The sequence below is a fragment of the Gadus macrocephalus genome, chromosome 20 (genome assembly GCF_031168955.1).
Source record: "Gadus macrocephalus chromosome 20, ASM3116895v1".
Classification (NCBI taxonomy): domain Eukaryota; kingdom Metazoa; phylum Chordata; class Actinopteri; order Gadiformes; family Gadidae; genus Gadus; species Gadus macrocephalus.
The window spans coordinates 8464626-8474625 of record NC_082401.1 but is presented as its reverse complement, the minus strand read 5'-3'; the positions used below and the strand labels follow the sequence as shown (position 1 = coordinate 8474625).

Below are 10000 nucleotides of genomic sequence, written 5' to 3'. Positions count from 1 at the left end.
ACGCCATCACAGAACACTCCATGCCCTCTATCTGCTAACAGTGTATTTATTTAGTTCTTGACTCTATCAGGAACTGTTGATGAAGCCATTTTACCCTGCTGGTATAATCCCTGCCCCCCCCCCTCCTCCCCGACCTCTACCAGCTCAGCTTTCTGAACAGTTGAATCAGTGAATACAGTGTAAAAAAGAGATACTGGATTCATGGCTCTCTACTGGATGTTGTCTCCCTGCAAAGAGATTAGGAAGTACAAGCTGTGACACGGACCAACTCCACACATGACATCAGGCCTCAACGACAGAACCCGAGGACTGGAGCGATTGTGTTTTGCATTGGTGTCGCACATGTGTTTCATATTTGGTGCACATATTCTTTCGTCCGATGTCATTCCAAGAGGCCTCGCAACATTTTCGAGTGTTTGTTATGATTTGCTAAGGATTCAGTACGTATGAGAGGACATTGCTGAGTCTGAATTTCAAGTTAAAACGCTAAAGTGAATCAGCACAACCCCCCCCCTCCCCAGCCTCTGACTCCCAGGGCTCCGAGCTGAAAGAGAAGGGCTCCTTGTCCTGCCCATGGAGGGGGGAACGAGGAAGTTAAATGTCACAGCGTACAAGCCAACCCGTCCAACTCCTAGTTTGAAAAGAGCTCTGAAAAAAATACCCCCCCCCCCCCCCCCACACCCCCCCAAAAAATGGTAGAAAGAACAACAGCTTCTGGTGTTCTCACTGTCCATGTCTCCTGACGCAGGCTTTCCATAATGTGTGTGTGTGTGTGTGTGTGTGTGTGTGTGTGTGTGTGTACGTGCGCTGCCTTCCTCTCCCCTTTGCTAACAATGCTATTCAGGAAACGTGTCAGGATAGGGCGCAGACTGTTGGGCTTGTGGCGCTCTGCGACTCTGAGTCGGGACACACAGTGACAGGACGGCTGCGGCCAAAGAGTGTCAGACCGGCCAACCGCCCGCTACGCATTTCTGGAAGAGTCTCTCTCTGTGAATTACTGAAGAAGAGGAGGCGCATTGACCTGTGTGTGTGTCTGCGTGATCTCCAAGAAGAAGCCCCCGCGATGTCCTTCTGGGTGGTGAGTTCTTGTTGTCTTGACGACAGTTATTTGTCAGTTAGGAGCGGGGTCAGGGATTGGCTCCAATCTGAACGCGTTGGCATTTGAAATGTTAATGAAGTAGCTAATGTTTAATTTGTTATTATGTTAGTGGCTTTATGTTTGTGTTGATTTGTTTCAGTATTATGTAGTCAAAGAGGGCCTTTTGGGGGTACTATGGATGCCTGTGGATCACAACATATGACACATAGTTGTTGATTTGTGTTAAAGGAAGTTTGAGATCCTTGGAATGTCCTTTAAAAGAAAAAACTACTTAATACAAATTAACATTTGTATACAAGTGATTATGTTTAACATGGTGGTCGTCTTCAAGTTAAAATTTTTTATCTTTCTAAAAGTAGAAAAGTATGATGTAACCGTGTGATATTTATTTTTTTAGCCGGCTTCCAACATCGAGTCCCTATTTGAACAGTATTGCGTTCATATACTCACAAAATAACTATGGGAATTCAGTAAGACTGAAGTGCGACTACCAAGTACCTAAGGACAAGGCCCTGAGTGTCTCCAGACGCTGCAGACGACAGTAGTGTCTGTCGGGAATTAAGTGAATTCACCTTCTGTCTGATGGCTGGGCAGCACGTCTTGCAATTCATAGCCTTCATTCTCCCTCCCCTCTCATCGTCATCGCGTCCTGTCCCTTATGACTAAACGTGACCCCATCCCCGCCAACCCCCTCTTCTAACAAGAATGGGTGGTAAATCACTCTCTCGACATCCCATAATGATCCCCTTAATGACTGTTAAAGTTGATGGGCTCTTAACTGGGAGGAGCTGTGAGCCCTCGGTCTGGATTGGGCCTCGCTCCTCTGTCCCTGAAGGGCTTGTTGTGATTTGTCTTTTTCTTTTTTACGACACCAGGCCTGGTCTGTCCGGCTGTGTAACAGGGTGAAAAGTTTAACACGGCAGGGGACGTGAGGTGCCTAGCTTAGGCTTTTGTGTAAACCATTGATTCCATTGACCAAGGCATCCGCTTAAGGGGGAGGATAGTGATTTAGAACCGAACTAAACACTTACAACTTAGATAAAGTGGTTACAAGACTTTGTACAAAATGAAGATAGATTTGAGTCAATTTGACAAATCACAAATGATAAGGCATGAGGAAGAACTAACCCTAAATTGGACCTGGCTACTATTGCATCACCCTGTTCACCTCCCTACTCGGTTTGGGCTTATGAAACAGCCCATTATTTACTATTAATGTTTAGTATATTTAATACATTTCATTAAAAGCGGCATGCCTATGGGTAAAAACTGAAAATTGGGGATTTGAACCCAGAGCCTATTGCATGGGAGTCTCACACCCTATCTAGTCTATCCTGTGGTCCAAGTCTTTAACTATATAGGCCCAACTATGGTCATCATACATGGGTGGTGGATGAGGGTGGATGATGGATGTCAATGCTAGGAACGTAAGAATGGTCTCGGTGTGTGTCTGTGTGTGTGTGTTTCATCTGTGTGTAGTGTGTGTGTGTGTAAGTACTTGTGCGGGTGCTTTATGCTCCCCAATGCGTGCGTGTCTCCCTTCACGTGTGTCCAGCCTGACGCGGAGCCGTGTAGAAGATAATGCGAGGCTGAACGTCATGCCCGTTTGGAATCTGTAATTTACCGGTAAGGGATAAGGTTGTCAGTGCGATCATTGTTTCCTCTCCTATGGACTGGTTTTATTGGCTCTGCAGGGCCAACGTCCCTCACACCGGCCCCTGGAATTCCCCTCGCTCGGCTCCTGGTTAACCGCCAGGTCGATGCAGTGGTTGATACGGCAGAGGGGAGAATTTTGGACTTGAATACAAGAAAGAAAGGAAAGAAGTGTGACTGTATTCATGGTTTATTGTGTTTTCTGTGTGTGTGTGTGTGTGTGTGTGTGTGTGTGTGTGTGTGTGTGTGTTCGTGTGTGTGTGGAAATTGAGACACACAATGATTTGGGAATTGTTACCCTTTGCATATTCTGCTTAATATGAGGTGTATCGTTCGCAGACATCAGCTCACAGGCTTTATTTACGTTTGCACACTTTATGTGTGTGTGTGTGTGTGTGTGTGTGTGGGGGGGGGGTGGGGGGTTGTTTGTGTGTGTGTGGCCCTCAGTGTGTCCGGGAGATCTCCAGGGTCTACAGTACATGTGCACATTTCGTTAAAGTTACATAAGTAGTCGTAGATTCTAATGAATATACGTGAATATATGCATACGTTATGAAGATGAATACCAACAATCTGTCTCCGGGTATAGAAGGCCCTTGGACTCTTGAGCCTGGTGTTGTACTGAACTATTTACTGTTACTATTGGGTTGTTTCAAAGATGCTTTTAGCAGAATTTTAACCAAAGTGACATGCAGGGAAATATGCAGATACACGTCATTAAGGAGCCGGTCGCGGTTTGGCAAACTGAGGACATTGGGGTTTGAGCCTACAACCTTTGGACTGGCACACTGTCCTGTACTACCTCCTGTTCTCCCTCTCCTATCCTGTTCTCTGGTAACTCCAGTGTTACATAAGGAATGTGTTTGTTCTCCTCATCCCTTCCTCCGTCCGCTTTGATTCAAGTCCTCCCCTGTAGCAGCCCCCCCCCCCCCTCTCTCCCCCTTGCCCCCGGAGAGATCTACGGAAGAAAAGGCCTCCGATAGGAAAAGAGGAAGAACTCAAGAGCAGAACTTATTTTTAAACGAAGGGCCTCTTCACTCAATCAATCAATCAATCAATCAATCAATCAATCAATCAATCAATCAATCAATCAATCAATTAATCAACAGATCAAGCAATCCAACTTTATTAAAAAATATATATATTAGAGATTCAGTGATACATTTTAGAGGTAGAATCAAACAGAACAAGACGACACACTGCTTGATGAGAATAGAGCAAAATGGAAAAAGTATGTGTTTACAATTTAGTTTGACAAATAGCAAAATAAGTTTTGACACACTTCTTGTGGGTGGTGGTGGTGTGGTGCGTCACATCGGACAGGGGGTGGCACGCGCTCTGACTGGCAGTCTACATTGTACTGCACCAGGGAAAGCAGCTTATCATTGATGGAGGCTGCGACATATCGCTGCGATACAGATGTGATGTTTGGTCTTAAGCCATTTGGTCTAACATTCTCCCTCTCCCACCCTTCCCCAGCCCCTTCCCTCTCCCCTCCCTCCCTTAGCCAGTCGCCAGGCAGGATTAGGATCACGGATGGGTTTAGGATGAGGGGTCTTAAAAAAAGGCAATGGAATGAATTAAAAAGTCCCAGGCTAGAAGGCTAGTTGGAAGTGAAATGAAAAGGATTCACATTACTCTACAGTCTGGTGCTGAGGGTTTAAGATGGTGTAGGGGCGGTGGAGGAGGGAGTATGGTGGGTTGGAGGGGCAGCTGTTTTCTATTTTAACAAATGAGCAATGATTGGCTTTCTCAATCCACACGTGATGTCCATCATTGGCCATCTTTCCCCCCCCCCCCCCCCATGGTGGTCGTTAGAGGGGGAGGAGAGGGATCGACAGGGAGGAGAGGCAGACTGCTGCATCCATCGCTGGTCTTTTGGGGGCTGTTCTGTGAACCTCAACGTCCTCAAGATGAAGTGGTGTCTTCACCACCGGGGACGTAGTCAGTGATGTGTTGAGTGCTCTTTGGCTCTAAGGTCTCAGATGTGTATTCATTTAGGGAGAAATGTATTATAAGCATATGTTCTTGGCTGTTTGTAAGTATAAGTATGCGTATGCCTCTGTATGTCTGCTCACAACTGTGTGTGTGTCAAGTTTGTTTGCGAGTGTGTATGTGTGTGCCTGTGTGGCAGTGTATCTGTTTGCGTGTGTGTATATGTAACGGCATGTGTGTCTGTGTGTGTGTGTCTGCACACCAAAGTGTGCGTCCAAGCCAAGCCACATGATGTCATCGAAGCCGCGGCCAACCCTCGACACTCTTCTATCGACGGATGAATTATTATGGGATATAAGTAATACCCTCTGTATGCCACTTAATCCCAGTGGCCTGCGGTGTGCTGGGCCGTGCAGCCACACGTGCACTTACTGGCTGGCCGAGAGCATGCACAGAGAGACCCCATCCCCGCCAGTGGCTAATACAACCCAATCTTTTGGGAGGCATCAATGGTTTTTTATGCAGGGTTTGGGGGTTGTGAGGTTGTGCCTCGATATGTTATGTAGGGAGTATTTTTTGGGGGGTTTGTATGTGTGTGACTTGATATGTCATGGAGACAGGTTTTTATGTGTCCGCAGGGATCTCACGCAAGGAGATGACAGGTGCGATTATCCGCGCGTCGTAGCAAGACGTGTCCAGTTGGCTAAAGCGTATCGTATCGAGTTGCGCGTTGCACTGTCAAAACGTAACTCAACTCAATAATAAATCGCAGGGAGTCAAAGCGCACTGAGACCTTCGGCTAAAGCGTTATTGAATTCGAGGGACGAAGGGAGAGCGCCATTCGTGAAAAGTAGAGCTCTCGGATGAGATGGTTTGTGTTAGAGTTATTGTTGTTCAGGGGAAGGAGGGATTCCAGGTGGCTGTGATCACATGATTTATGAGTCTAGTGGTGTGGGAGTTTCAAGCAGAAAAGTTCTTGTTTTGATCCCAATAATCTACCTGGAGTCCATCCCTAGCAAGATGCCCTTTTTTCTCTCCCTTTAACGACCTCTGACTGCTAAATGACTAAATAGTGAACCACATAGGCTTTTCCCACATGGGCTCTTCCAAAGAACAATGGGCCTTTGCTCCCTATGTCCTCTTGTCCGGTTTACTAAAACATAAGAGCCTAAACACCAATGTCATTGTTATGTCATGCGGGAGGTTGGACAGGAAGTGTACAGAATCCTCACCTCTTTCCCAAAATCTCCTAGAAACGCTTGGTCCTCATTGACAGAACGGCGTAATCTTCCCTTGAAGTCGGGGCAGATACGGGTTGGAATGGAGTGGTAAAAGCAGTTTTCAACAGAGAATATACCTCTAGGTATATACAGTACCTCCACCGCAAAATGTTCTTCATGCACTGATGACCCCCCTTTGGAGGAAGTTCTGGCTCAGGACCAACCACATATGTTGTTCAATAAAATAAGTTATCATTCTCTCTGGCTTATGTTCTTCAATACAGTATTCTCCCGTTTCAGTCATCAAACGAGGGTCAAATGTAGCGGACAATGATTAGTTTTTATCATGGCCCAACCCTCTACCCACTTGGTCCCCTGCTGTGGTACCATTTACGGTTCGCGACCCAGCATTTGGAAACCACTAGTCTTAACCTATGCATACCATCCTGCTGAATAAGTGCCGCTACTGTGCTTTGACCCCCATGGAGCTAGCAGTGACATTTGGTTATGATTCGACCTGATGACCACTGTAGCGCGGTACGAGTTGTATATGTTAATACACATTTGATATGACCATATGCGCACTGGATGTCATACCGTTATGGCGACTCAATTGACTCGTTCGTCTGTATTTACAAAGTCAGTCCTTCCCTTTATCTGTGTTCGCTCAGGCAACTTGGCTGAGTGTGTTTGGGCGGGGACACTGTGTTGAAACAGAGCTTTTTGCTGCATATTGGATCAGCATGGATCAAATATTGGCTCTGCAGAGCGGCATAGGATTCATAAATTGTGCCCAGGGTATTATAGCAGGGATTGTATTTTCCAGTTGCTTGTTGGGGGTTTTGGCTGTGACAACAAGGAAGCAGGAACATGGCTGACAGGCAGGAAGGCAGCGGAAAGGCCTGAATGCAGCCAAGGTGGTGTGTAGACGCGCATACAAAACCCTCAACGCGTGTTTCCCTAGAAAGGAAGTGAGAACGAGGAGTGTCCGTTGTAGCCAAGTGACACATCCTGAACCATTGCATGGTAATGTGTTCATCGGTAATATGTGTTTGTGTACTTTGCAAAACTGAGATTGGTCATTGTCTACTTTAACAGCAGTCACTCTCTTCTAATGGTCTGTTGTCAATGTTTATGTATAGGTTCACACAACTTTAAAAGGAAAGGTTGTGTGAAAGTAGAGTTTTCCTCTTCAAGGGGGCCAGGCTTTAAACTGCTCTTGTCTGTCTTTTTGCTTCATCAGTTCATTTCAGTGGAACAGAAATACACTCTCTGTCTCTCCTGATCGCCATTGTCGTTTCAGCGTCCCAAGTCGTAGCAGCCGCCAGCCCTACTCCTCCTTTTTACATTAAATTACAGACCAACCTCTCCCCACCCCTCCTCACCCCGCCTTTTCCCATCACTGTAAGTGCCTCCCTCTCTGCTGGCGACACTGCCCCCCCCCCCCCCAGCGTCTGTGTGTGTGTGTGTGTGTGTGTGTGTGTGTGTGTGTGTGTGTGTGTGTGTGTGTGTGTGTGTGTGTGTGTGTGTGTGTGTGTGTGTGTGTGTGTGTGTGTGTGTGTGTGTGTGTGTGTGTGTGTGTGTGTGTGTGTGTGTGTGTGTGTCACTCTCTCTCTCTCTCTCTCTCTCTCTCTCTCTCTCTCTCTCTCTCTCTCCCTCTGTCTCTCTATCCTCTTTCTCCATCTCTCTCCTCTTCCTCAGTATCTTGCTCTGAGAGGCGGGCAGCAAAAGGATGCTTTGGATGTGAGAGAAGAAGGATGCGGATGATGGAGGAATACTGGGATTAAGAGGGAAAGAAGTCTTGTCTGGATTACTTTGAACATCCCCCCCTACCCACCCCCCCCCCCTCCTCTCCTCCCTCCACCACGCACACAACCATCGCCCCCCCCCCCCGTATCAGGGAACACCTTGCGGACAGGAGAAGACGAAGTGTGTCTGTTGTCCTGGGATAACACCAATCACCCTCCTCTCGTTGTCATTGGTGATTGTTTGACCGAGGCTCTCGTTTCGAGGGACGGCTGCTGGCGGGAGAGTTGGTTTGATACGAGGGCAGAGGCACGATAACTTCAATTCAAATTCGCCGTCATCGCTGGACGATTTTGCGAAAGGCGTGCAGGGGAAGGATGGGCGGGGTGGGGTGGTGTCTGGCCACTGTCTTCAGTTGGCTGAAGTACTTCTTCTTCTGCATCTTCCCTTTTCACCGACGCAGGAGGAAGAATGAGGATGAGGTAAGATTGCCCGGGCAGGGGACTTTTGGGGTTTTGTAGTTCAAGTCACATGGTGGTTGTCTGAGGGGGTTGATGATGTGTAAAGGCGGACGCTTGCGCATATTCAAGCAGTGGTCGGATGTATATTAGATGTTCAGTTACTCTACACCGTGTAGTGAAATGACTGATTATTGATTACACCATCTGAATAAGATAATGCACACAGGGTGGATTTAAAATAGTGGGACTATTGATTTTATCAAATTGGAATTTCCACTTCTCTTGCCAAGTTTGCAGCAACATTTGTCATTCATGATCAGTTTTAGGTTTACACAATTCAGGTTTAATAGAATGGCAACGATGAATATGAATTCACACAGAAGGGAGGTTTTTTTGTTGGGCTGTCGAGTCGTGTTTGATAAATGTTGGTATTTCTCTGTAGAATACAAATGGAATACCGCATATCACATCATTCATCAGGTATACCGCTACATACATCATGGGTCTGTGTATGTCATATATTGTGTAACATTTTTTTAATTAATTTATCCCTGCAGACTACACAACGTCGTTTAGTAGTTAGCAAACATTATAGCAGCTCATAGTTTCTAACCGCTAAACACAGGAAAAATGTGAAAAATCACAAAAACGTGATTAATCATTAGCCTTTACCGTGAAGGAAATTCCCCCCTTAGCCCTACGCTTCATGCCGTCCAACTCTCCGTCAATCTCAACTCCCTTTCCTGAGAGACTTCCCTGTCCTGTCCATAAGGGAACCCTTAAAAAAGCAAGCTGCTTATTGAGATGGGACTCAAAATTGAAACCCAACCAAACGGTCTGATCCCCTGAACGCCCCTCTGCAGTGCGTGGTGTTCCTCTCGTGGTCAGAAGGCCACCGCGGCCCTCATCTCCTGTGCTCTTGCCCTCCCAAACATTCCAGCGCGTCAACACTGTGTGTCCGGTGGCGGCTCCCCTCACGTGTGATGATCGCAACATGGAAACTAATGGCTTGGTGAGGTCTCTGCACTTTTCCACAGAAATGTGCTACGGAGTCCAAGCAGGATAAGTCACGCTGCAGAGAGATAAGGACATCAGACAAATCACTCACACAACCACACACACAAACACACACCCAGACACACACAATCAGGCGCACTCATGCACACACACACACACATGCAGGTGCACGCATGCACACGCACACACACACAACAGGATATTATGGGACATTTTGATATGGGCCCGTTGCCAGATAGCAGGGGTTTGGTTCAGCTGTGCGTAGCCATAAATTCTGTGAACAGTGCACACAGACATACATGCATGCACACACATGCACCCACCCACACACCCACAAAGACACACAATACATTTAATTAAAGCTGAGGCTGGTGGCGTCTGAGGAAGGGGGTTCTTGGTCCCTCCTCTCCCCTCAGCCGGTCGTACGTCTTGTTTTAGTGGCACTTTGATGACCAGCGCACGCGGCGGTCCTCTTTGGGGAAGACCAAAGGTGCTTTCTCTGTTATTCAGTTAATTTTCCAGTGCTTTCTGGTCGGTGAGGCTGTGTGGATGTTTTGTATGCACTCTGTAAACTCCTGTCTAGAATGTTAACACAGAGCTTATGTGTTTTTTTTTTTTTCTGTTTCTGTGTGTGTGTGTTTATGGGTGTGCGTGTCTGTGTGCGTGTGCTGTTGCATGCATCGGATGCATTGAATACTTTGATTATATTGGCTGATTACTGATCGTAATACCAGGGCTGTTGTTCATCAGTGAATGTGTGTATGTTGATGTCTACAACACGACGGATGGACAGGTTGCCTTGGTGGGGTATTGTTCTGTATGGGTCCGTCCGTCTGTCTGTTTGAAGCAATGTACCGTGGACACTCCCT

The 10000-nt window shown here is 46.9% G+C and overlaps 1 protein-coding gene across 4 annotated transcripts in view; it reads left to right on the top strand.

The window, feature by feature from the left end:
• LOC132449116 (tensin-1-like) overlaps nt 1-10000 on the top strand; it is a 107211-nt gene that overhangs the window by 11066 nt on the left and 86145 nt on the right. Inside the window, exon 1 of one of the 4 annotated variants that reach the window (XM_060040745.1) lies at nt 151-1078. The exons of 1 other annotated variant lie outside the window; for it this stretch is intronic. In XM_060040745.1, the coding sequence (XP_059896728.1) occupies nt 1064-1078 (15 nt within the window). In that variant the 5' untranslated portion in view covers nt 151-1063. 2 more of the 4 variants (XM_060040742.1, XM_060040744.1) reach the window with 2 other exon arrangements.